Genomic DNA, 24050 nt, shown 5'->3' with positions numbered 1-24050 from the left:
TGGGGCGACATCACAAGCAATGAAAAAAAACCCGAAAAAAATAAAAATCGAAGCCATCCAGCCCCTCCTGACATCCTGTGGCAGTGAGAGGATTAGTTTAAGTTGAACAAACAACTGAACCAACCGACCCGGATCATCCCCAGTGCGTGGGGCTGCTCCCCAGCAGCCAAAACTGGCGAGTGTTTCTCCAGGACTATTCCTGGCTGCAGTCGCCTCATCCCACGCTGTGGAGGAGCCTGGGCACCTTCTGCCGGGGTGTGAGGCCTCCCCACGCTCCCTGGCTGCTGTCCCAGCACCAGCCCAGCCCTGGCACCCCCCGGTGCTCCCACGGGAGCATCTCCAGCGTGGCCAGCCCGGCCCACCCACAGTGGGATGAGCCACGTGGCCGCTCCCAGCCCTCCCAGCCCCAGTGATCCATTCACACAGGCGGACACGTGAGTCACAACCTTTATTTCCAGCCTTTTCCCAGTGGAACAAGCTCATTCCTGTGGTTACAACTTATGTACAGAGTGCTGGGGCAGCGCGGGGCCGGCCGGGGCCACCGGGGCAGAGCGGGACACGTGGAGGTGGCAGCAGTGGCAAGACAGGATGGCATGGAGATAACACACAGGGCTGTGAGTGCCCAGGCAGGGACAGGGGTCGTCCCCGGCCTGGCACAGGCGTGGGCAGCAGCTGAGGAACCGTGAGCCAGAGCAGTTCCCGGGGAGGGTCCCGGAGCGGTGCCGGCGGACGGGACGTCATGCGGAGGAGCAGCAGTGACGGGCACAGGGCCGGGTCCCCTGGGAGCCGCCAGCCCCGGGGGTGGTGAAGCCCCAGAGGTGGTGAAGCCCCGAAGGTGACAAAGCCCTGGAAGTGGTGAAGCCGCGGCAGGAGACATCCCTTCCCCGCTCCGCCAAGCTCAGCCGCTTCCTCGGGTCTCCTCCGCCTCCTCACAAAATCAGGGACGTGTAACCAACAGGAACGAGGCCGGTGCTGTTTCCATGGCAGCAGCGGATCCAGTCTTCATCCACGGTGGAGAGCAGCTGCAGGATGTCCCCTTTTTGGAAGCTCAGGTGCCCGTCGGCAGTGCCCGTGTGGTCGCACAGTGCCCGAACTGCCCTGCACCACAATCACCATCGGGGACTCGCCTCCCCAGGGACCCCGAGGACCCCCAGGGCTCCCACAGCATTCGGGGGGGGTTGATGCTCATGTGAGGAGCTGGTGACCCCCTCCTTAGGCAGAGGTGCCACCTAAGGAGGGACCCGGGATGGGGAGCAGAGTGGGAGCAGCTCTGGGGCAGAGGGGGTGGGGACATCAAGGCCAGGGCCAGCGAGGGCTGGGGAGGAGGGAAGCAGCCAAACACGGTTTGGGGTGGCCACACCCCCGCCCTGCTCTCTCGGACACAGCACTGCTGCTGTTCTGACCTGCCATGACCCGGCCAGAGCTGCCACAGGGTTGCCCCAAACGAGCTGCCACAAATCCACAAAATCCACGGGAAAACGCTAAAAAATTCCCCCCAAAAATATCTGGGAAAAACAACTGATCCCAGGTGGGCAGAGCCACGGGCTCCCCCAGAGCTCAGCAGGAGATGGGGATCCTCGGGGGGTGCAGGAACAGAGTGGGTGACGTGGAGCGGTGCCTTTCACTTAGAGAGATGTGTGGGACCCCCAGGCCTTGTGTGGGACCCCCAGGCCTTGTGTGGGACCCCCAGGCCCTGTCCGGGAGCAGCCCCGGCTCCCCCCACCCAGAAAAACCCACCACCAGCTTCCCAGCCCTGGATACAACCATGTCCTGCCTCACCTCTGGGCCTGGGGAGGGGGGGCCGTGCTCCTCTCCGGCTGTTCCTGAGCGCGGGTCCTGTCGGGCGCCAGCCCCTTCACCACCCCGGCCAGGACCCGAGGGCTGGGGGACAGCCAGTGGGACGGTCTCCTGCCACAAAGCAAAGGCAGCCACAAGCTCACCTGGGAGCTTTTCCATCCTGCACCACCCTGCTCAGACTGTTCTGCTGATCTGGGGCGGGGAAGGGCCCGATAAAGCACCGCCAGGAGCTGCTTCTGCTCCACAGGACTGGGAGCAATGGCAGCAGCACTTGGGACACTCCCTAACCCCAGGATCACAAACCCGGGACAAGGGGCAGTAAAAGACCCCTGAGAGGTCGGTGGGGAGCTCTCCATGGGACAGAAACCTTTCCTCAGCAAACACCACTTCCCACCTCTGCCTGCCCAAGCTGGGTCTTACCTGGACCTGGCCAAGACGGTGTCAGGACTGGGGGGGAAGCTCCTGGATGAGGGGCTGGTGGCTCCAAAGAGCCGGCCCAGCCAGCTGCCCTTGTCAGGACCAGGACCACCCAACCCTGGGCGAGGAGGTGCTGCCTGGTTCCCGTTGGCACGAGGCTCTGGGGAAAGATCCAGGAGCTTCTCTCCAGCAGTGGGATCATCCAGCTTGGGTGCTCCAGCTCCAGTGGGCAGGACGAGGTCTTCAGGGGAAGAGGTCCCCGAGGTGTCAGTGCTGCTGCTGGGCTTTGGGCCGGAGCGTTCAGGGACAGCTTTGGTCTGTAGGAGCTGCAGCTCTGTCCCTCCAGCCTCGCTCAGGAGCGTTTGGGATTGCGCAGCCTGGCCGGGGCTGGGATCCCCCGCACTCCCCCGCAGCTTCGTCCACCACACCAAGGGGAACTTCTCCTTGCTGGGAGCACTGTAAATCCTGGAGGACTGGCTCAGCTGGCCCCACCAGCCACTGAGGCCGGTCCTGGTGCCCCCAGAGCCCTCCTCGGGCCCGTGGCTCTGCGGGGGTCCCTCAGCTCCCCGCAAAGCGCGGCTGAGCTGGTCCCCCCAGCGCAGCACGTGCTGCAGGGTTTGGTGCAGGGCAGCCCCCACCGGGGGGGCAGGGACCAGCCCACCCATGGTCGCTTGGGGCCGGGCCCTCGTGCTGCCCCCTGCGCCCCCCACCCTCCCCAGGGCGTCGGGGGGGGTCTCATCCTCCAGGCTGTTCCCGGCAGCGCCGCCCCGGCCCTCCGGAGACGCGGCCCCCCGAGCTGGAAGGGGGTGACGGGGAGGGGACTCCAACCGCCGGGACAAGGGCCGGACGTCCACGGAGAGGTGGTGGTGCTCAAAGAGCAGGTCCAGGTGGAAGGTCAGTACCGAGAGGGGCTGGATGAGCAGCAGCAGTTCGTCGGCGAGGTGGGGAAGGGGGCCTTGGCTCAGGGCGAAGAAGGCCGTGGGTGAGTAGAGCACGGAGATCACACCTGGGAGACAAGGACGGGCTGGGCAGGGGCAGAACGACCTGTCCTTGCCACTCCCCCTTCCCAGAGCCAGCTGGGATGTCCCAGTCAGTCAGACCACCTTCTGTGCTCAAGATGCTCCATGGAAAATGATGCCCTGATTCATTGTGGAAACCCCAGCCGAGCATGGAAACCCCAGATATGATCCCTGATCCACTACAGAAACCCCAACCCCAGTGTGGGATTCTCAGCCTGGTAGGTGTGGGAGGGCTTGGATGGGGAGCTCATGGGCACTGTGTCCTTACCTGGGCTCTTCTGCAGGTGAGAGATCCACAGCTCCAGCTGTTTAATGCTAAATAAGACAAAGGGAACCCAAATTGGAGCCCTTGGTAACTGTTCCAACCTGCCACGGCAGCAGGGTCAGAGTGGGGCATCAACACTCACTTCAAAAGGCCGAGGATGAAGGCGTGGAACTTCTGCCTGGTGCTGCTGAGCGGGGCCAGCCCGGCCACGTGCCAGCACAGGGAGTGCAGGGAGCGGGTGTTGGGGCCTGTGGGGTGCAGAGCAGGGACAGTCACTGCTTGGGGCACACACTCCCCTCAGCCTGGGCTGGAACAGGACTCCAGGCACCCCCAGGTGCCACCGACCTCACCCCCACCTGTCTTCACAGAGGCTTCCACCACGCTCCAGGGGGAGTTTTTCCTCTGGCCTGTGATAACATCCTTCTGGAACGGCTTCAGCCCGTCCTCCACCAGGGCGTAGAGGGCAGGGCACAGGGTGTGCAGCAGCAGGTACCCCACGTCGGGGCTGAGCCGGCTGTCTCCCAGCTGGGCCTGAGGTGGGGAGGCACAGGGAGAGGGGAGGGATGGGGGGGATCCCTCCCTCGGGGGCTCCCAAAGCCCCTCCTGCCCTGCCCAGCCCCTCACCTTCTGCACCAGGTTCCGTGCGGTGCTGAAGTGGGCGATCACCTTGTCCACGGCGGAGCTGACGGCGACCAGCAGCGCTGCGGGCAGAGGGAGGGATGGACGGAGGGTCAGCGCGGCGGGACCCACCGGGCACGGGACGGGGACGAGGGACCCGCCGTCCCCACGGGGGACACGGTCGCGGGAGGCCCCACCCGCGTCCTCCGGCCCCACCGGGGGCGGGCTGGGCCGGGCCTGGTGCAGGAAGCGCTGCCTGTCCCTGCGCTGTCCCTGCCTGTCCCTGCCTGTCCCTGCCCCAGCTCAGCGCGGCGGGTGTCCGGGCCCCTCGCACCCGCCGCAGCCCCGGGGGTCCCGTCCTTCCCCTCCTCCCCCTCCGCCCCCGTTCTGTCCATCCCCGCCCGGCCCCGCCGAGGCTCCGGGCAGGACCCGCCCCGGGACGGGCGGCCCCGCAGCCCCGTCCCCCGGTACCTTTCGTGTGCTCCCCGTGGGGCCCCTCGGCGCTTCCCCCGCCGGGCCGGGCGGCTCCAGCGGCGGCTCCAGCGGCGGCTCCAGGGTTGGGCGGCTCGGGCCTGGCTGGAGACAGCGGGGCGGCGGGGTCAGGCGGGGCCGCTGCGGGAGCGCTGCCCGGGGCCGGGGGAGGAGCGGGGACGGCGGCGGGGCCCGGGTCGCTCCGGCTCATGGAGCCCCGGGGCCGGCGGCGGGCGAAGGGCGGCGGGGCCGGGCCGGGCCGGGCGGCGGGGCCGGGCCCGCGGCGGAGGAAGGGCGCTGGGAGCCGCGGGGCGGAGCGGGGCCGCTCCGGGGCAGCCCCGGCACCTCCCGGGCCGCGCGTCCCGCCGAGCGCGCCGGGGATGCGGAGGGACCCCCGCGCGTAGGGAAGCGGTGACCCCGGCCGTGCCCGGCCCGGAGCCCCCCGGGATCGCCCCCATCGCCCCTCCGGCAGACTCCCCCCGACCCAGTCCGGAGGAACTCAGACTCACCCCCCGTGCAGGTCTCGTCTTCTCTCTGGGCCGCCCCCGGCACGGCGGGAGCTCTGCCGGGACCCCCGAGCCTCCGGACCGGGGCAGCACCCGGTCCCTTCTGCCCCGGGGGCAGCCCCCCCTCCTCCACATCCCCCGGCTGCCCCTCGGCGATGGGCTGCAGGCTGGGCCGGGGTCTCCTCCTCAGCTGGTGGCCGTCGGTGGGAGCCAGCACCGGTCCCCCCGGGGGCGCGGGGAGTCCCCAGCCGGGGGCCGTCCCCGGGGGCGCGGGGGGGTGCTGGGCCTGCTCTGCCCGCTGGCCCTTGGGCTGCCTGGCGGCACTGCGGGACCGCAGCTCCTTGAACGTCGTCACCTCTCTCTGCCGGGGGCCGGGAGGCCTGGCTGGCCCGTCCCGCGGGGGCTGGGGCTGGGGCCGGGCCGGCTCCTGGCCCGCGGTGCTGGAGAGGAGCTCGCTGGGCGGGGGCAGCTCCGTGTCGGGAGAGAACACGATGAGCCAGTCGCTGCGGTCAACCCTGGCCTGAGCCAGCGCGGGCCCGGCCGCGTTCCTCTTCCTCCTCTGGGCCAGCTCGTGGAAGGAGGTGATGGTCTTCGGGGCCGCGTCTCTGCAGAGCTCACCCGAGCCGGGCTCGGGCTCCGCCGGCCGCGGCTGCTCCGCTCGGTGCCCGCTGAGCATCTGCATCCTCCGCCGGGGCCGGGGGGGCACGGGAGGGGGGACACCCCCAGCCCGGGGCCGCGGCTCCGGGGCACCGCTCGGCATCCCGGGATCCCGGCGTTCCGGCACGGGCGGTGCTGGAGGCGCAGCATCGGGCTCGGGGAGGGGGTTGCAGTTGGGGTCGAGGTCAGCACGGGGGCTGGTGGTCTCCTGTGCTGCTGTGCCGGGAGAGGGCTCGTCGCAGCGGGAGTCGAGCGAGCTGGTGCTGCAGAGGCTGTCCGGGCTCTTCCTGGGTGTCCGGAGCACCGGGGAGTTGTGGTTGGCAGCTCTTCCCTCACACGTCCCACCCTGGTCAGCCAGAGACTCGCCATCCTGGACATTTTCTATGGGAATGATGCTGGAGTTATTTTCAGGGGATTGGCACTCTTCTACGGAGAAGCCCTTGCAGTACACGGAGACCGGGGAGTCATCCAAGCTGAAATCGGAGCAGCTACTGACAGAGGAGGAGGAGGAGGAGGAGGAGGAGGAGGAGGAAGCCAAATCACAAGGGGGATCACAAGGGGAAGCCACCTCCTCCTCTTCCTCCTCCCCCCCACTGTGCAGGCAGGGGAAATCCCCTTGCAGTGCCTGGTTCTGGAGCCCAAGCGTCACCGGCTCCGGGCCGTGGGACTCACAACACCGGCACTTCATGGAGGGATTGTTGGAATTGGCGTCCACCGGCTCATGGTTCTCCGGGCAGTGGCTGCAGCCGGTCTGCTCTCCCCCACCCGTGGGACCGTCTGTGTCCTGGAGCTCGGGGTGCCGGGAGAGGTGCAGCCCCAGCGAGATGTGCTGCAGGTGGATGTGGTTGAGGTTGCACAGGAGGCCTTTCTTTGGAGCCAGCATGGTGCTGCCTTGCTGGGAGTGCAGGGGCTCCCTGGAGAGCCCCACAGCTTCTGTCTTCAGACCATCCAGCTCCCTGGAAGCACCAAACACCCTCCAGGTCAGGGGAAAACGCAGTGGCACAAACCTGGAGACGCACGGCCAGGGCGAGAGGGACAGCAGTGACCTTGTGGGAGGGCCGAGCTTGGGGTCTGGGGGGGTCAGAGACGGGGATGTGGCCCCAGACAGGGGCTGCCCCGTGGCTTCCCACGGGGCTCAGGGCTCTGCAGCTGGGCAGGAGCTGCAGCCGGCCGCTGGTCCCTGGAGCGTGGCCCGGGCGTGATCCCGGGCAGCTCTGGCTGCTCCAGGGCTGGATTCCCTCCAGAGGGTCGGGAGCATCTCGGAGATGCCGTCAAGGAGAAAATGCCCTTGGAGCCTCGGCGTGGCGGGGTGAGGGTGGGGGGTCCCGGCCGGGGGCGGTGGCACGGCGGGCACGCGGGGGCTGGGGCGACCTCGGCTCCGGGAACCGCCACGGAACCGCCGGGAACGGCCCTACCGGGAGAGAACCCGGCCCCGGGCACCTGCTGGAGGCCGCGGGCAGCGAACGGGCAGCGGAGACCGCGGGCGGGAGGCTCCGGGCATCCGCCGGCCTCGAGCATCCGCCCGCTCCGAGTATCCAGGGCCCCGAGCATCCAGGGCCCCGAGCATCCACCGACGCCGAGCATCCCTCGGCCCCGGGGATAGGGAGCGGCGCTCCGGGGCGCGGCCGCCCCATCCCCCTCCGTCCCCATCCCCCGCTCCATCCCGGCTCCATCCCCGGCCCCGGCCCCGCTCACCTCGGCGCTGCGGCGGCGAATGCGGCTGCGGGAGGGAGGGAGGAGCCGCGGCCCCGCCACCGCCCGCCGGGAGCCGCCCGGTCCCCGCCCCGCCGGCGGGGGCGGCGCTCCGGGCATCCCCCCCACCTCGGAAAGCGCCGGGGGGAGCGACATCCCCATCCCCGCCCTCCAGCCCCGTCCCCATCCAACAGCAGGCAGCGACGCACCCACAATAACTTATGTTTATTGACACACACGGGCGGGGGGGCGATCGATGAACCCCCCCCGGCCATCCCATCGCACCCTCTAAAACCCGCCCCCGGCCCCACCCAGGGCACGGAGCAGCTCCAGGCGGGGGGTGACGCCCCCCCACCACTCAGCAAAGGCCCGGCAGCCCCCGGCCAGGCCCCCCCCCATCATTTCTGCCGCTTGTAGATCTTCTGGGCGAGGCCCAGGAAGATGTCCCGGGGCAGGCGCCGGGCGTGCTGCCCGATCAGCTCCTGCAGCCGCCGGTAGCTGCGCTCCTCGTACTCCCGGAAAGCCGCCTCCAGGCCCAGGGCACTGTAGAGCTCCTTCACCTTCGCCACCTTCTCGGGCTCCTTGCAGCCATAATTCTCCTGAGGAAAACCCGGAGCGAGTCAGCCCCAGCCCCAGCTCACGGTGCTGCTGCATCGGGAGGAGGCAGGAGCTTTGTTCTCCCTGCTGCGCTCCCACCCCTCCTGGGTGACAACCCAGGCACTTCAGGTGTGGACTACGGCACCACACCCCCCCTCTCCCGGGTCTGTGAGCCCAGATTTACCTCCAGGATCCGCCGCTGCTCCGGCGTGACCTGGCGCAGACACTCCACCACCAACCAGCTGCACTTGTTGTCCTGGATGTCGGTGCCGACCTTCCCCGTCAGGGCAGGGTCCCCGTAGCAGTCCAGGTAATCATCCTGTGCCACCATGGAAACACCTCAGTGCCACAACCAGCACCTGGCAAAGCACCCCAGGGGCACGGAGCCACCTCCCACCTGGATCTGGAAGTATTCCCCCATCTCCAGCAGGATGGCTTTGGCGTTGTCGTGCTCCTCCTTGCTGTCGATACCAACCTGAGGATGGGGGTGGAATAAAGGGAATAAAGCCTTCCAGCACCTGCCTTCCAGCACGTGCCCTCCTGGGCAGCCTCCCACGGGGGTGAGGCCCCTCCTGAGCCCGCTCCCACCGCACTCACCATGTACATGGCGGCGGCCACGGGGAGGTAGAAGGAGTAAAACGCCGTCTTGTACTTCACAATGGCCTTGTACCTGCAGCAGAGGAACCAGGCTCAGCCCCAAGGCCCGAGCTCTGCAGCTCGGGGCCAGCAGGGACCAGCAGCTCCCCCAAAATGAGCCCCTGGATGAGGTCGAGGCCACAGCACGGCCAGGAAGGAGCCACAGCTCTGCCCCCCTGTCCCCGTTACCGCTGCTCGCTGAAGCGGCTCAGATCCACCCGGGACACAGGAGCAGTGATGAGGTCCAGCACCTGCCCCAGCTCTGTCTGGTAGCCCGTCTGGAGGGGAGAGAAAGGATTTGTGGCCTCGTTACAGCCTCCCAGCATTTAAAGGGGCTGATAAAAGAGAGAGTGACTTTTTACATGGGCAGAAGAGACAGGATGAGGGGGGATGGTTTTAAACTCAAAGAGGAGAGACTTAGATGAAGTATTATGAAGAAATCCTTCCCTGTGTGGGTGGTGAGGCCCTGGCACAGGTTGCCCAGAGAAGCTGTGGCTGCCCCTGGATCCCTGGAAGGCCAGGCTGGAGCAACCTGGGATAGTGGAAGGTGTCCCTGGCCACGGCAGGGAGTTCGGAATGAGATGAGATTTAAGGTCCCTCCCAACCCAAAGCAATGAGTGATTCCATCCACTGATGCTTATGGATTTTTTGGATTTATTCCCCCCACAGCAAAGCCCCAACAGCACAGTGCAGACCCTGAGCCCTGTGGGGTCAGAAGGAAGGCTGCATGCCCGGCAGGACACCCAGGAACACTCTCAAGACCCACAAACCTCCATAAAGGGCCCAGGCCCCGGGAAATGCCACCAAGAGGGAGTTGGGAGCCAGGCTCACCTGCAGGAAGAGCTCCAGCAGGTGCAGGTAGTAGGGCTTGCCCCCGCAGTACTTCTTCAGCAGCCGGTACACCGAGGACTCCAGGAGGAAGGCGTCGTTGATGGCATCCAACCCGATCCCCTCCTGCACCAGGAGCGCAGGGAGAGGTGTCACAAAGCTCCTCTGACCCCCACAGGACCCCCCTCAGAGACATCAAGGGGCTCCTTAGGGCTCTCACCCTCTTGTACCAGCAGGGGTGCCCGCGGCGGGTCAGGGACTCGTCCATGATGTCGTCGGCCACCAGGAAAAAGGCTTGGAACTGCGGGAGGTCGGGTTAGGGGCGGGGCAGGGGGGTGCCCAGGGGGTGCCCTCCCGGGGGGTCCCGCCTCTCACCAGCTCGATGCACCAGCCCACGGCCAGGGCGCAGCGGAGGCTCTCGGGGTCCCGCTGCCCCGGCCCCGCCAGCTGCCGGAACGCGGCGACCACCGTCATCCCGCGGTTGCACTTCCCGCCGGGCACGTTGTACTCCAGCACCTGCGGGAGCGCAGGGACGCGGGCAGCGCTTGCCCGCAGCCCCCCGACCCTCCCCCCGTGCCCCCTGGTCCCGCGCCCGCCGCCCCCCAACCCTTGTCCATCACCCCCGACCCACCGCCCCCCGACCCCTTGCCCTGCCCGCAGCCCCCCGACCCTCTCCCGTTTCCCCCCCGACACTATCCCGTCTTCTCCCGACTCACCGCCCCCCGACCTTTGCCCTGCCCACCGCCCCTCAACCCTGGCCCGTCTCCCCCCGACCCTTGCTCGCTCCCTGACCCTTGCCCTGCCCACCGCCCCCCGTCCCTGTCCTGTCTTCCCCCGACCCACCGCACCCCGACCGGGTCCCCTCGACCTCGATCCCATCCCACCGCCCCCGGCCCCCCGGCCCCGACCCTCCGCCCCCCGGCCCTTGCCTTGCCCACCGCCCCCGCGACCCTGGCCCGTCACCCCCCGACCCTCCGCCCCTTGTCCTGCCCGCAGCCCCCGACCCTTGCCCGTCACCCCCGACCCGCCGTCCCCCGACTCCATCCCGTTGCCCCCCGACCCTCCCCGCCGCCCCTCGTCCCCGCGCTCACCTCCTTGAGCCTCGCCACGGCGTCCCCCACCTCCGGGTGGCCCAGCCCATCCTCCGTGAGGTCGCGGACGATCTGCGGGAAGAAGGCGGCGAACTCCTCTCTCTCGGCCGCCCCGGAGCCGCCGCTGCTGCCGGTGCCGTTCATGGTGCCCCGTGCGCGGACCCGCCGCCCGCGGACCCTCAGGCCCCGCTGGCCCCGCCCCCCCGCGTGGGGCACGCCGGGACTCGCAGTCCCGGTCCACGGGCGAGGCCGCTGGCGGGGCGGCCGCCGGGACTACAACTCCCGGCGTACCCCGCGCAGGGGGGCGGGGCCGGCGGGGCGGTCGCGGGGCGGTGCCCATTGGTCCGTTTCATCGTGTGAGGATGAGCCCAAGCGGGATGAGCCAATAGAAGCGCGGCGGGGGCGGGACGGACGCAGGTGATTGGTGGAGAGGGGGAATGGAGCGAGAGCCCGGCTGGAGTGCGGAGGCGGGAAGGAGCGGCGCCAATAGGCTGAGGGGCGTGGGTGATGGGTCGGTGGGCGGGGCTAAGGTGAAGGGCGGGGCTTCGTGGGCGGGGCCAGACAGGTACCTGGCAGGTGACAGGTGTGCGCTGGGGCTGGGGGGGGGGAGCTGGGGGTGTGGAGTGCCCTACAGGGATAGGGTGCGGCGCAGTTATGGGGTTCCATACAGGTGTGGCGTGCAGCACAGGTGTGGGGTTCCATACAGGTGTGGCGTGCAGCACAGGTGTGGTGTGCAGCACAGGTGTGGGGTGCAGTGCAGTTATGGGGTCCCATACAGGTATAGGGCGCAGTGCAGGTGTGGGGCGCTGTACAGGTATGGGGTGCCATGTAGTTGACACGTTCTGTGGGTGTGGGATGCCCTGCAGATGTGGAGGGTAGTGCAGGTATATAGGGTGCCATAGAGATGTGGGGTGCCATACAGGTATGTGGTGCCTTACAGGTGTGGGGTGCCGTGCATTTGGCACGTTCTGTGCGTGTGGGGAGCCGTGCAGATTTGGGGTACAGCACAGGTATGTCGTGCAGCACAGGTATGGGGTGCAGCAGAGGTGTGGGGTGCAGCACAGGTGTGGGGTGCAGCACAGGTGTGATGTACAGCACAGGTGCTGCAGGTGGAGCGCACCACCCACCTATGTGAGCGGGCGAGACCCCGAGTGCCGGGGGTGTCCAGCTCCCCACTGACCCCCGAGGGGACCCAGCAGGCGTGACCTGGGTGGGCACACGCAGTGGCCCCTTCCCCGGCCGCTGCTCGCAGCTCCTGCCCCGGCCTCCGCCCCGCAGATTGGCGTCCGCCCCGAATCCCCCCGAATCCCCTAATCCCAGCTCACCCGAGTTAATTAATCCCTCCGTGGCGCCCGCTAATCCCCCTCCCCGCCGCCGGGGGCGCGGGGGCTCGGGGCAGAGTCACCGGCCCCCCAGGGACAGGCGTCCTTGGGGACCTGGTACCGGGGGCGGGCAGGGGGGCTCTACCCTCAACCCCGCGGCTCTGCGGGGCCCCCACATTCCTGGGGCTCTGCCCTCACCCCCGGGGCGGGCAGCGGGGCTCTGCCCGCATCCTCAGGCTCTGTCCGTGCCCTCGGGGCTCTACCCTCATCCCCGAGGCTCTGCGGGGCTTCCGCACTTCCAGGGATCTGCCCTCACCCCCGAGGCTCTCTCCACATTCCTGGGGCTCTGCCCTCACCCCCGGGGCTCTGCCCTCACCCTGGGGCTCTGTCCGTACCCCCGGGGCTCTGTCGTGCCCTGGGACGCCGGTCCCTGCCCCGCCACCTCAGCCGATGGGGCGCGGGACACAGGCTGGATGGAATAGCACTGGAATAGGAACAGGACATGGGACGTTGGCTGGAGTTCATTCCCAAGGAATGCTCTTTCGGCCCTCGGCAGCCCCGCGGAGCGGCTCGGGGCCGGGCAGCCCCCGCGCCCCCTTAATCGGGCTGGCTGCGGGGTAATCTGAAATAATCAAATTAGAGAGAAACCGCTAATCAGCGCTGAGCTCATCGTCTGTCACGGAGCCTAATTGCTGGGGGGGCAGGGGGGTTGCCAGCAGTGCCCTGCGGGCAGGGGCTGCCCCGGGGATGCGGGGCTGCCATGGGGAGAGTCGGCTGGGCACGGGGGGTGGCACCTGTGTCCTGCCTGTGCCTGCGTCCTGCCTGCACCAGCATCCTGCCTGTACCCTGCCTGCCTCCTGCCTATGACTGTGTCCTGTGTGCACCCACATCCTGCCTGTGCCCTGCCTTCACTCCTGCCTGTGCTTGCCTGTGCCCTGACTGCACCTGGGCCTTGCCTGCCTCCTGCCTATGCCTGTGTCCTGCCTTCACCCTGCCTGTACCTGTGTTCTGCTTGCACCCTCATCCTGCCTACACTTGTGTCCTGCCTGCACCTGTGTCCTGCCTGCACTTTCGTCCTTCCTGAGCCCTGCCTGTACCTGCATCCTGCCTGTGTCTGTGTTCTGCCTGTGCCCTGCCTGAGTCCTGCCATGCTTGCCTCCTGCCTGCACCTCCATCCTGCCTGTGCCCGTGTCCTGCCTGTGCCCACGTCCTGCCTGCACCTGAGTTCTGCCTGCACCTACACCCTGCCTGTGTCCTACCTGCATCTGCACCCTATCTGCATTTGTGCCTTGCCTGCGTCCTGCCTGCACCCTGCCTGCCCTTGTGTGCTGCCTGTGTCCCTGTCCTGTCTGCCCCCACATCCTGCCTGCCCCTTGCCTGTGCCACGCTGGGGGTGCAGGCAGGGCACACCTGAGCCCCGCACCCCGTGCCAGGTGAGAGGCAGAGCAAACACGGGCAGGGCCGCGGCTCCCCGGCCCACCTTGCACTGTGTGACCTTCATTTAATCACGTTAATGCCTCGAGTCTGCTCTGCAATCAAACCTGCCCCTCCCCCCCCCGTTAATAAAGGGAAGGGAGATGGAAGGGGAAAATAACCAAAGATTAAACATTAATCTCCCCGGGGCCGAAAGTGATCGGGGTGGGCGGGAGGGGACCTGTAGCCTTTGGGCTCCTGCTGTGCCTCCCGGGTCTGTGGGGCCGGGGAGAGGCCCCTCGATGGGCTCCCGAGGGTGTCCTGGCTGCTCCCGGCTCTGCAGAGGGCCAGGATGTCCCTGTCCCATCCCATCCCCGGGCAGGGCGCTGGGGGACCACGGGCAGTGCAGAAAGAGGCTCCCCCAGACCAGCTCAGAATCTCTCTTTATTATTTAAATCCATTATGTACAACGACCAAAAAATAAAAAAACGCTTTTAAATCCTCTGCGATATGAAAACTACAAGCTCTGTACATGGACTGCCGCGAGTGCAAGAGTGGAGGGTCATGGTCTTTGGTGGCTAAACTCGCGCACGGCCGGCACCCCCCCGGCCCCTCCAGCCCCGCCTTGTGCCTCCCCACCGGGCTGAGGTGACGCGGGGCAGGGGCCGCGGTGACAGAAGCACAGGGTGGCTCTGGCTGCCAGCACGGGGAGGGTGCACCAAAGGCTCGGCCGGTGGGAGTGGAGCCGCTCCCGGTGCCATCCGGGCCGGCCCGTGTGCTCTGCAGGGACACCAGGATGACCACTAAGACATCGACATCACGCAGTGTGGACACAGCCCGGGGACGCTGGACATGCGGCCCAGCTGCAGACCCCTGCCCGAGGGGCTGTCCGGGGGACACCGACCGCGGGGGTGGAGTGGGGACGTGGGGGTGGGCGGGGAAGGGGAGTTGAAGTCCATGGAAAGAAGGCAGTGCTGGACATCCCCTCTTGGCAGACGCTGCCGGGATTCCTGGTGGGCTCCCGGAGCAGCGCTGCGCTCCGGGCTGCTCCCGACATCCCAAAACACGAGGGGGGAGAACTGAAGACCTCACTTCGGTAAAGTAGCACAGGGAACACGACCTCACCCGCTGTGCCGGGGGTCCGGCGGGCCCCGCCCAGCGGCAGCCGAGCCCCAGAGCACCACACAAGCCATGGCTCCTGACTCCGGGAGTGGGAAGCAGCTCGCGCAGCGTGGCGGGGTCGGAGGGGACACTACTCTAACCAGGACTGAACACGGTTTGGCCCAAAGCGACACTGTAAGCAGAGCTCGGCTGCTCGGCAGAGCCACGACTCGAACACACATTGCAGACTATTGGCTCTGGAGGGGCGGCGTGGGGTGGCTGTGGGGACCCCGAGGAGGGGGTGACCCCGCAGCCCCGCCTGTCCCCCGGACACTGCCCGGGGTTGGCATCTCTTGGCGACAGCCTTTCATTCGCTGCGGTGCTGGTGACTGACATCTCCAGGCAGCCTGGAAACGGGACCGCAGGGCAGGGCACGGGGAGCAGAGCCCGGGCTGAGCATCCTCCTGGAGCCACAGAGGGGTCTCCCCCAGACCGACCCTCTGAAAATCCTACTGGAGCCACAGGCAGTGGGGGTCCCCAGCGTGACCCTCTGAGCATCCTCCTGGAGCCACAGGCTGTGGGGTCCTCCCAGGCTGCCCCCGTGCCAGGGTCCAGGCCACAGTGCCCAGGTGTGGTGCAGAGCCCTGTTTGGCAGCACATCCCAACCTTGCAGGGACTCAGCACCTCTGAGGAAAGATGCTCCCCCAAGCCGGGGAGAGGGATTGGGGGGTCTGCTCAGTGGAGACCCCTCTGCCCCCAGCTTTGCTGCTTGGCACTCGTCACACCAGGGGAGCCCTGCCCAGGACCCCCAGCTCCTGGCACCCATCCTGCCCAGGACCCCCAGCTCCTGGCACCCACCCCCAAGTGTTGGGGAAGGGGGACCTGGCCCCTGCTGGCCCTGGCGCCCCATATTCTGCCTGCCCGGGGAGCCCCTGCCGTGGTCTCCATCCCCCTCCGGCCACCCCGGCAGGGGACCCGGGGGGCTGCCTCTCCCTCCTCCCCCATAAAGCAAAGCAGAGCTCTCTGGGGATCGAGGTGGGCGTGAGGTGGCCGCTGCTGTGACAGAGGACAAGCTGGAGGAGCCGCCAGCGCCAGCCCCGCCCCGAGGACAGGCCCTGGGATGCGCGGGCAGAGCGTGGGGGGCCCGGCCCCCAAGGGCAGTTGTGGGGAGCTGAGCTCCCCAGAGAGGCCAGAGCTGGGGCGAGGGCTCTGTCCTGTCCTGTGCCTCCAGGACGAGGGCAGGACTCAGGACAGATGGCGATGAACGAGGAGGGGAGAGCCCGGGCAGGGTCCCCCCTCGGGGCAGTCAGCAGAGCCCCCTCCTCACCCAGCTGGGCCAGCTCCGGGGCTGCCCCGTGCCCACCCCTGCTGCGCCCCCGTGCCCGAAACAGCCCTTCCAAGGCCGCGGGTGCTGCCTCTCACCTCACCTTCCCCGCGGCACGGCGGGGCTGGTGCTCGGCTGCTCCTGTCGCCGGGGTGCCCGGGTCCCTCCTGCCTGCGCTCGGTGCCGCCGGGACTCACATGTTGGACGGGAGTTTGGGCTTCCCCGTTTCCACCTCGGGGCTGAAGGCCACGGAACCCTTGCGGGAGGGACCTGCTGCCTGCCTGGACGTGGAGACCGGGGACTGCGGGGTGGAGGCTCCCGGCGCGGAGCGGGCGGGCTGAGCCAGCGATCCTGAAGGCATCTGCTGCGGGTGTGAGGGCTGGGCCGGGACTCCCGGACACGGCTTGGCGAGGAGTCCGGCCACCGAGGGAGAGGACCTGCGGGCCAGGTTCCCCGCGGATTTCCTGCCCTGCTTCAAGGAGCTCCCCTCGGCTTGCTGGGCCACTTTGTTGGGGAGGGAGGGCTGGGAGGCAGAGAGCAGCCGGACATCCTGGGTGAGCCGCCCCACCGGCAGGCCCTGGATGCTCCTGTGCTTCACCAGCTGCTGGGGCTGCATCAGGAGGGAGATGTGGGAGCCGGTGGCTCGGGACAGGCTGTAGTGGAGCGTTCTCCCCGGCGGCAGCGCCTGCTCCGAGCTGGGGGACGCCGCCCCCGCCGCCTGCTGCAGCAGCGAGGTGGAGACCGAGGCGCCGCGGGACCTGGAGAGCTGGGGCTGGGGACCACCCGGGGGCTGCTTGGCCCCCCCCGGCATCTCCCCCCTCTGCGCTGCTCGTGGCAGGGGCTGCGCCCCATGGCTTGGTCTCTGGGCCCCGCTCTCCAGCGGCGCCTGGGACTGGACCATGGGGGAGGAGGGCGAGCCGGCAGCGGGCGTTTGGAGGTGGGACTGCGCCCCGGACGGCGAGCTCACGGAGGAGGGCCGGGAGCCGCCCAGGCTGGGCTGGGACCGGCGCACGGGCTTGGTGAGCAGGGTGGTCTCGGGCGAGAGGGGGCTGGAGATGGAGGAGGGCGGCAGGAAGATGTGGGCCTGCAGGCTGTGCTGGTGGGTCAGGGCGATGGCCACGTTGGTGGTGGCGGCCGCCGTCTGCAGGGGCGCGTGAACCAGCGGCTCCCAGATCACCGGCTTCCCGCTCAGCTCCCGGCCCATCGCCATCTGCTGCAGGTCCTGGATGTTGTGGGCCATGTCCTGGTCGTGCTTCACGATCTGCTGGATCATCTCGGTGTTCATGGGCCCCGAGCTGTGCTCGGCTCGCTTGCGGAGCAAGATGGAGTTCTTCTTCCCTGGGTGGAGGGCAGGAGTGTCACCAACCCAGCTCTCGGGGACACTGTGGAGGGCAGGGTGGCAGCAGGGAAGGGACAGTAAAGACCAGTGTGCCAGGGGAAGCAAGACCCTGAGGAGGGTCTGGGCTGGGGCAGAGGAAGCAGCAGGGACAAAACACGGGAGTCCTGGCTCCAAAGGCTCCAGGATGGGGGCTGGGGTCCTGCTTGTCCTCTGCAGGTGAGGAGGGGAGAGGACAAGCAGCTGACCAGCACCAGACAGTGCAAGTGTGAGGGGGTGACGGTTTCCCTGGGAAACCTGTCCTATAGCACTGCCTTGGAGGACAGAGGGATCCTGGAGGAAGGCTCCTTGGCTGTGCTCCCCCTCATCCTCCTTGCTGGCACCGTGGGCTGGGTGTTGTGATCCACAGGGTCTGTGATACCATCGCCTGTAGGGCCGGGGTGCCGTGGCCCCTGGGAGCGGGCACAGAGGGGTCAGTCACTCCTCACCTATGCGGTCCAGGCGGTCCATGGCCACCGTCTCGAAGGCCCTGCGCATCATGGGGTACTCCTCCAGCACCTCGTTGAAGTTGTCCACGGACAGGGAGTAGAGGCGGCAGTAGGTGTCGGCCCTCACGCTGGCCGTGCGCCTGCCCCGGGTCAGCAGGCAGATCTCTGCAGGGAGACAGGGCTGGGGGTCAGGGCGATGCTGCCATCCATCCCTTTCCCAGCAGGCAGAGTGGGAACAGGACTGCCTGGCACCCCAACACCCTGCACAGAGTGCAGCACGGCTCGGGAGGAGGGACAGACCCCAGAGCCTGGACAGGCACAGCCACACCCATGGCCAGGAATGGCCTTTTCCTCCCTCCCCAGATCACGTAGACCCAGGCCTGGCTGCTGTGATGGCCTGGCCTGTTTTCCTCTCAGACTTGTGCCTGTAACCTATAAACTGTCTCAGATGTTCTGATTTAAACACCCTCTCCTCCCTGGTGGTGGGGTGGTGGATGCCTGCTCTGCCCCAGACCTCAGCACTGCAGTTGCCCCTCTGGTCCCATCTGCTGAGCAAGGTACCCCAGGAGAGCATGGGGGCATCCTTCTGTGCCCCAGAGCCTGGGGTGAGGTGGATGCCAAGCTTTTGGCACCAGGCAAAGGGGATGGGGGGGCAGAAACATCAGGGGTGCCCCAGTTTCTTCCCCCTTGGCAACTCTCACCCCCCTCTGCTCTCCAGTCCCCCCAGCTCAGCCTCACCCCCGAAGTAGGAGCCATCAGACAGCTTTGTCTCCTTGTTGCCCTTGGTGAGGATGCTGACCACCCCGTGCTGGATGAAGTACATCTTCTTGCCCACGGTGCCCTCGCGGATGATGAAGTCCCCGGGCTGGAAGACCTCGAAGCGCAGCTTGGTCAGCATGGCAGTCACAAAGTTGGGGTCGGCGTTGGCAAACAGGGGCATGTTGGCCACCAGGTTGCGGCAGTTGAAGTTGATGATCTCCTGTGGGGTGAGGAGCAGGGATGTCACCCAGCCTGGCCCCAGCAAGCACCAGCCCCTCTCCCCCGGGGTCGCCCATTTCAAGGTGCCTGCCCCCACCTCTTTGAGGGGCTCACTGAGCTCCCCCAGGATGTTCTCCTCGTCAAACATCTTGCCCTGGTAGCGGTGCTCGTAGTACTCGTGGATCCGCTGGCGCGTGTCCCCGGGCAGCTTGTGGAAGGACATGTACTGCTCCACTTGCTTGTACTGTGGGGACAAGGGGAACACACAGGGATGAGTTGGGACCCACTGCATGGCCAGACAATGCATCCACTCTCCTTGGTGGTGAGAAGTGAGGGCTCACCCCTGCTCCAGGGCCCCATCCCAAAAGGCCACCTCTGGGACAGAATGCAGGGGGTCCCAGGGGTTCCCAGGGCAGAGACCAGCATGGGGGTCTCACTGCATCAGGGTGAACCCCAGCAGGATGAACGGGGTGTCTCTATCCCAACGGGCAGCCTGAGGTCCCTCCCCACACCCCCAGGGTGAGTGGCAGGGGCAGAGACCCCTCTCTGTGGAATCAGCAGGGTGAGGCAGCTGTGCTGAGCTGGCTCTGGAGCCGGACCTGCTCATGCCAGGGCTCTCCCCCCAGTGCTCCCCTGACCCCGCTGACCTTCTCCTGGTACTGGCGGCGGGAGGAGTCCAGGGACTGGATGAGGGCGGTGGCGTGGCCGATGAACATGGCGTAGCAGGTGGCCCCCACGATCATGCTGAGCATGGTGAGCCAGACGTCGGTCATGCCCTCGGGCGCCTGCTGCCCGTAGCCGATGCAGAGCATGTGGCTCATGGCCTTGAACAGGGCGTGCGAGTACTGCTTCCCCCACGAGTCGTTCTGCAGGCGAGGGACAGCGGCGCTGGGGGGGCTGTTGGAAGGAGCTGAGGGGCTGAACCCCCCCCAGTCCCCCTTCTTTAAGCTGGGAGTTCTCACAGGAGTTCAGAACTCCGGTGAGAAAAGTGTTGCTGATGTGTCCAAGCCTAAAGGGTCGAGCTCTGCTCCAGGAGGTGGCACTGGGATGGTGCGAAGCCCTGAGGTGGCACCAGCTCCCGCTCTGGGGAGGAGGCAGGAGGCCCACTGCCCTATCCACTCCCTGAGGGATTCCCTCAATCCAGCAAGGTGGGCCGAGATAGGAAGTTGAGGCAAAGATTCCCTGTGCCCCATCTCACTGCTGTGACCAGAGAGATGCTGCTCAGCAGCACGTAGTTCCAGGCAGCTCCAGCCTTGGAGCAGGAGATGTGTAACCAAATCCTCTCCCTCCTGTGGCAGATCCGGTCTGGAATCACCCCTGCCCGGGCACTCACCACCATGTGGTTCTTGGAGACCCAGCAGTCCTCGGGGAAGTCCTGCAGCATGGGCACCAGGAACTGGAGGCAGCCATCCCAGTGGCACAGCAGCAGCATCATGCCAATGAGGTTGAAGATCCTCACCACGGCGCTGGCCAGGTCGTACGTCATGTGGAAGATCTGGGGGACAGGCAGGAGTGAAGCTGCAGAGAAACTCTTCTCCTAGAACGGTCCTTGGAGCCTCTCTGCCCTCCAGCCAGACCATACCACACAGCCAGGGCCCCCCAGACTGGCCTGAGACCCCAACCAGGGGACCCCCGAGGGGTTCTCACCTCCTCCCACTGGTGGATGTAGCGGATGAGGCGCGAGAGGCGCAGCAGGCGCAGGAGGCTCAGGATCTTGGTGAAGCGGACGATGCGCAGGGCCCGCGCTGTCTTGTAGACATCAGAATCCACCTGGGTCTCCAGGTCGACGATGAGGAAGATGTAGTCGACAGGGATGGAGGAAACGAAGTCGACCAGGAACCAGCTCTTCAAGTACTTCATTTTGATGGTGTGGGGGTCGAGGATGATCTCCGTGTTGTCCTCCACCACGATGCCTGTCCGGAAGTTCAGCACCAGGTCAGCCAAGAAGAAAGTGTCCGAGAGCACGTTGAAAACGATCCAGGGAGGGGTGTTCTCGTCCTTGAAGAAGGTGATGCCCACGGGCAGGATGATCAAGTTCCCCACCATCAGGAGCAGCATGATGAGGTCCCAGTAAAACCTGCAGGGTGGGGATGTGGGGGACGGAGCGGGGCAGGGATGGAGCAGGGAGAGGCAGGACACAGGCGGGGTTAGACAGCAAAACCAGGCTCAAAGTTGGAGTCCAGCAGAGCATGGAGAGGCCGGTGCTGAGGACACACGTGCCTGCCCACACACATGACTAAGACCCTGCTACTTGGCTGGGACAGATGTGAGTAAAGGTGTGTGGAGAGGAGCGATTCGGCACCGGGCCGGGGGCCCAGGGGGAAAATGTCACCTCCCGTGTGTGTGGGAGTGGGGGGCTCGAGGGGCTTGGCTGTCACTCTCATCTCCTAGTGGCATGACAGTGCATGCACACGTGTGCCCCCAGCCCAAACTTGATGCGTGCCCTGTGGAGAACTCAGGGAGAATGTGGGCTTTGCTCCTTGGAGCTCCCGGAGCTCCCTGTCATCTGCCAGCTCCCCGCCACCACCCGGGATGGCTTAGCAGGATTTGGGATAAGCTTTGCTGGTTATGCAAACTGAGCCAAGCTCCTGGGGCGGCCGAGGGACTCGAGGAGGCTGTCAGGGTGAGCCAGGCCACAGCCAGGCAAGGATAGACAACGCCAATACCAGGGGAAGGTGGGAGGAATGTCTGTCTCCAAAGGAGCTGCCAGTGCACACCGGGCAGGAGCTGCACAGCCCTGGGCCTGCAGCACCCCTCATCCACCTCCTTTTGCTGAGACTGGATGAGCTCAGAGGCTTTGGAGGAAAAGCCAAGAGATTCCAAGAGCAGCTGGTTATGTCAGGACATCCAGCATCCCCGTTCATATGCAAATGCCCCTGGGATGTTTTCATTCTTCAGGCAGACACATAACAGCCTTCCTCCACCAGGCTCGTGATTCCTGGGATCCCAGCTCAGAGCCTTCCCAGGTCCCTGGGAAAGCAAGGCCAGTTCCCACTTTCAGGTGCCCCCATTAGCCCCAGCCCTGGCTGTGGGTATAGACCTGAATCTCCAAAGGTGACCTCAGGACAACTCAGTGCTGGTGGATCCAAACCAGCCTTGGCAGGTGATGGAAGTCTCTGGGTGTTTCCCACCCTGCACCCGCACTGGGACACAGGTACCAGGATCTCTGCAGGTGAGGGAAGGGAAAGTCGTGGTGCCACAAGACACTCCTTCAGTAAGAGAGCACCAAAAGCTGGCAAGGGAGCGGGGGACACCCCAGGGCTGGGAGCCACCCACGGGTCAGGAGAGACCCCAGGGCCAGGAGTCACCCCAAGGTCAGGAGCCACCCCAGGGCCAGGAGCAACCCCAGGGTTGAGGAGCCCACCCAAGGTCAGGAGCCGCCCCAGGATCAGGAGCCTCTCACAAATTAACACCTTCTTGCCATGTCCAGGGTTTGCTGGGTCAGCTGAGGAGACACCCGCTGAGGCAGGAGGGGTTGAGCAATTGCCTCCTCACCTCCACACTCTGCCCCAAGAAACACCACATCCTGAGCAGGGAAACTGTCCCCACGGTGTCCGAACCTGCCCAGAGCTCTCGAGTCAGATTTAGGCTTAAGCTCTTTAGGACAGGCCCTGTCCTTCACTCGGTGTCAGGCCGAGCGCTCGGGGCCCTGATCTCCACGGCCTTTGTGTATCCCCATAATGTGATAAACACCGGTGTAATCCCCCCAGCTGTCCACCTGCCAGCTCCCCTCACGGCTCCGCTTGCACAAGCAGCTCCTGGTCAAGCTCAGGCTCGCAAACTTTGGGATGGCTTCCCCGGGAAAAGGGCTCTCGGGGCTGGCAGCCCTGGGTGTTGTGCTGGGGCGGTGTGGCCGAGGCCCAGCGATGAGGGGAGATGGCTACAGGTGCCGTGGACCCGTGGTGGGTGCCAGCCCCACTCCGAGGTGCCCCCCAGGCTGGGGACATCAGCCGTGTCACAGCCTGCTGCGGGGAGATGACTGCCTGGCAGCTTCATCCCCCGTGGAGAAAGCCCACCCTATATGACTCAACATCCCCGTGACACCCGGTTCCTCCCACATCATCCATCCCCGAGCTCCCGCGGTGATCCCGGTGACACCGTGAGCCAGGCCCGGCTCCTCGCAGAGTGCCCAGCCCTGCTCAGCCGCGGGGTTTCATGTCCTGGGGGGGCGGCGGCTGCTCAACCGAATTAAAAACAGCACCGAGAAGGGCGGGGGGAGCTGTCGGGGGCGAGGCACAGCCGGGCAGCCCCTGCGTCCGCCTCCGCACGCCCGGGGCCGGGTCAGCGGAGCTCCCGGCCTCGGCGGGGCTGTTGCTGCCCCCGGGGTACCGGGAACGCACACGGGGGGAAATGAGGCAAAACAGAGTTGTCTGTGCGGGTGGGATAACCGGGGACGGGGAAAGGGCTGGGACAGCGCGGCCCGGGGCTCCGGGGATGTGCAGCCGCCTTCGCGGAGGGGTGCGGAGCCCCGGCCCCCGGCACTTGTTGCCCCGACGGCGGCGGGGCCACGCTCAGCACCACGGACAGCGGCGGGCACCGGGCGGGGCGGCGGAGCCGGAGCGGGCACCGGGGCGCGGGGGGTTCGGCGCCGGTGCCGCTGCCGGTGGCGGGGGCTCGCGGTGCCCGGCCCGGGGGTCCCCACCTGAAGTCGCTGTAGGGGTGGATGATCCAGGTGCCCGCCGACTTCACCCGCTGCCGCTCGATCTCCACGGCCCGGTGGCTGCCGAACATGCGCAGCGAGAACTTGTTCACGGCGGGCTGCAGCATCGCCCCGAGCTGCCGCTGCACGAACGTGCCGCCCGCCGCCGCCGCCGCCGCCTCGCCCTCCGCCACGATCTGCTCCGCCGCCGCCGCCGCCGGCGAGGCCGGGGCCGCGCCCGCCGCCCCCGCGGGCGCCCCCGCCGCCTCCCCGTCCGGCACCGGTGGCTTCTCCCGCGGCTCGGGGCTCCTCCGCCGCGGCGCTGCCGCCTCCATCCCGCCGCCGCCGCCGCCGCCGCCGCGCCTCACGTTTCCTTCAAACGCCCTTGCCCGGGCGCCCTGCCCGCCGCCCCGCCGCACATGCCCGGCCCCGGGGCGGGCGGGCGGGCGCTCCGCTGGCCGCCCGCGGCCGCTCGGTCACACCGGGGTGGGTTTGTCGCTCCGCCGGGAGCCCGCCTGTTGCGCGCGGCGCGGGCGCGGGCGCGGCGGCCGCCGCTGGCAGCGCGGGGAGGCGCCGGCGGCGGCGGCAGCACCGGGAGCGGCGGTAGCACCGGGAGCGGCGAGGCCCGGGCGGCACCACCGGGAGCGGCGGCGGCGCCGGGACCCCGCGGCGGGCGGGGCGGGGCGGGGCCGGAGGGAAGGGCTTCGCAGGGAAGACCACGCCCGCTCGGGAGTAGCCCCGCCCCGTCACAGGCTGATGAGCCCAGGAGGGGCGTGGCTTCGGTGAAATGGGCGGGGCCACAGTCACAATACCCAAACATGGTGAGCGATGGGGGTGGTTTGGGAGAGACGGGCG

The 24050-nt window shown here is 67.3% G+C and overlaps 3 protein-coding genes across 4 annotated transcripts; all 3 read right to left on the bottom strand.

Moving 5' to 3' along the window:
- Window positions 1–429: 429 nt before the first annotated feature.
- Window positions 430–7516, bottom strand: RUSC1 (RUN and SH3 domain containing 1). 2 transcript variants are annotated; one of them, XM_039389647.1, is made up of 10 exons: window positions 7446–7516; window positions 5097–6706; window positions 4588–4692; window positions 4123–4199; window positions 3855–4029; window positions 3641–3746; window positions 3502–3548; window positions 2218–3220; window positions 1780–1908; window positions 430–1093 (listed from the first exon to the last, which is right to left on the bottom strand). In XM_039389647.1, the coding sequence occupies exons 2-10, from the start codon at window positions 6631–6633 to the stop codon at window positions 1003–1005; spliced, it is 3270 nt and encodes a 1089-aa protein (XP_039245581.1). In that variant the 5' UTR covers window positions 6634–6706; window positions 7446–7516; the 3' UTR covers window positions 430–1002. The 2 variants fall into 2 exon arrangements, with proteins under 2 accessions (XP_039245581.1, XP_027607148.2); XM_027751347.2 differs by having other exon boundaries at window positions 430–1098; window positions 7446–7514.
- Window positions 7517–7648: 132 nt separating this feature from the next.
- Window positions 7649–10777, bottom strand: FDPS (farnesyl diphosphate synthase). The gene is made up of 9 exons (XM_027751351.2): window positions 10595–10777; window positions 9879–10019; window positions 9724–9804; window positions 9507–9629; window positions 8865–8953; window positions 8637–8709; window positions 8437–8514; window positions 8224–8358; window positions 7649–8041 (listed from the first exon to the last, which is right to left on the bottom strand). Exons 1-9 carry the CDS (start codon window positions 10736–10738, stop codon window positions 7841–7843), a joined length of 1065 nt encoding a protein of 354 aa, XP_027607152.1. The 5' UTR covers window positions 10739–10777; the 3' UTR covers window positions 7649–7840.
- A 2978-nt stretch (window positions 10778–13755) lies between these two features.
- HCN3 (hyperpolarization activated cyclic nucleotide gated potassium channel 3) lies at window positions 13756–23771 on the bottom strand. The gene is made up of 8 exons (XM_027751348.2): window positions 23199–23771; window positions 20204–20633; window positions 19890–20051; window positions 19204–19422; window positions 18654–18800; window positions 18317–18557; window positions 17579–17743; window positions 13756–17092 (listed from the first exon to the last, which is right to left on the bottom strand). The coding sequence occupies exons 1-8, from the start codon at window positions 23528–23530 to the stop codon at window positions 15948–15950; spliced, it is 2841 nt and encodes a 946-aa protein (XP_027607149.1). The 5' UTR covers window positions 23531–23771; the 3' UTR covers window positions 13756–15947.
- Window positions 23772–24050: the final 279 nt, after the last annotated feature.

This window comes from Pipra filicauda, unplaced genomic scaffold (assembly GCF_003945595.2).
Source record: "Pipra filicauda isolate LSUMZ 115617 unplaced genomic scaffold, ASM394559v2 scaffold754_size109397_pilon, whole genome shotgun sequence".
NCBI lineage: Eukaryota > Metazoa > Chordata > Aves > Passeriformes > Pipridae > Pipra > Pipra filicauda.
The sequence above is the reverse complement of the archived record's forward strand: the minus strand, read 5'-3'. Positions and strand labels throughout refer to the sequence as shown.

What these genes read in the sequence shown, in the direction of transcription:
- FDPS (XM_027751351.2), bottom strand. Translation starts at nt 10,738, where the DNA reads ATGAACGGCACCGGCAGCAGCGGCGGCTCCGGGGCGGCCGAGAGAGAG. An exon ending in ACCCCTGCTGGTACAAGAGG is followed by an intron (nt 9,630 to 9,723) that starts GTGAGAGCCCTA and finishes CTCCTGGTGCAG; the next exon opens with GAGGGGATCGGGTTGGATGC. An exon ending in TGCTGGAGCTCTTCCTGCAG is followed by an intron (nt 8,954 to 9,506) that starts GTGAGCCTGGCT and finishes TCTCCCCTCCAG; the next exon opens with ACGGGCTACCAGACAGAGCT.
- RUSC1 (XM_027751347.2), bottom strand. Translation starts at nt 6,633, where the DNA reads ATGCTGGCTCCAAAGAAAGGCCTCCTGTGCAACCTCAACCACATCCAC. An exon ending in AGACGAGACCTGCACGGGGG is followed by an intron (nt 4,693 to 5,096) that starts GTGAGTCTGAGT and finishes CGCTGTCTCCAG; the next exon opens with CCAGGCCCGAGCCGCCCAAC. An exon ending in ACCGTCTTGGCCAGGTCCAG is followed by an intron (nt 1,909 to 2,217) that starts GTAAGACCCAGC and finishes GCTTTGTGGCAG; the next exon opens with GAGACCGTCCCACTGGCTGT.
- HCN3 (XM_027751348.2), bottom strand. Translation starts at nt 23,530, where the DNA reads ATGGAGGCGGCAGCGCCGCGGCGGAGGAGCCCCGAGCCGCGGGAGAAG. An exon ending in TCAGTGAGCCCCTCAAAGAG is followed by an intron (nt 18,558 to 18,653) that starts GTGGGGGCAGGC and finishes CTCACCCCACAG; the next exon opens with GAGATCATCAACTTCAACTG. An exon ending in GGACCGCCTGGACCGCATAG is followed by an intron (nt 17,093 to 17,578) that starts GTGAGGAGTGAC and finishes CCCTCCACCCAG; the next exon opens with GGAAGAAGAACTCCATCTTG.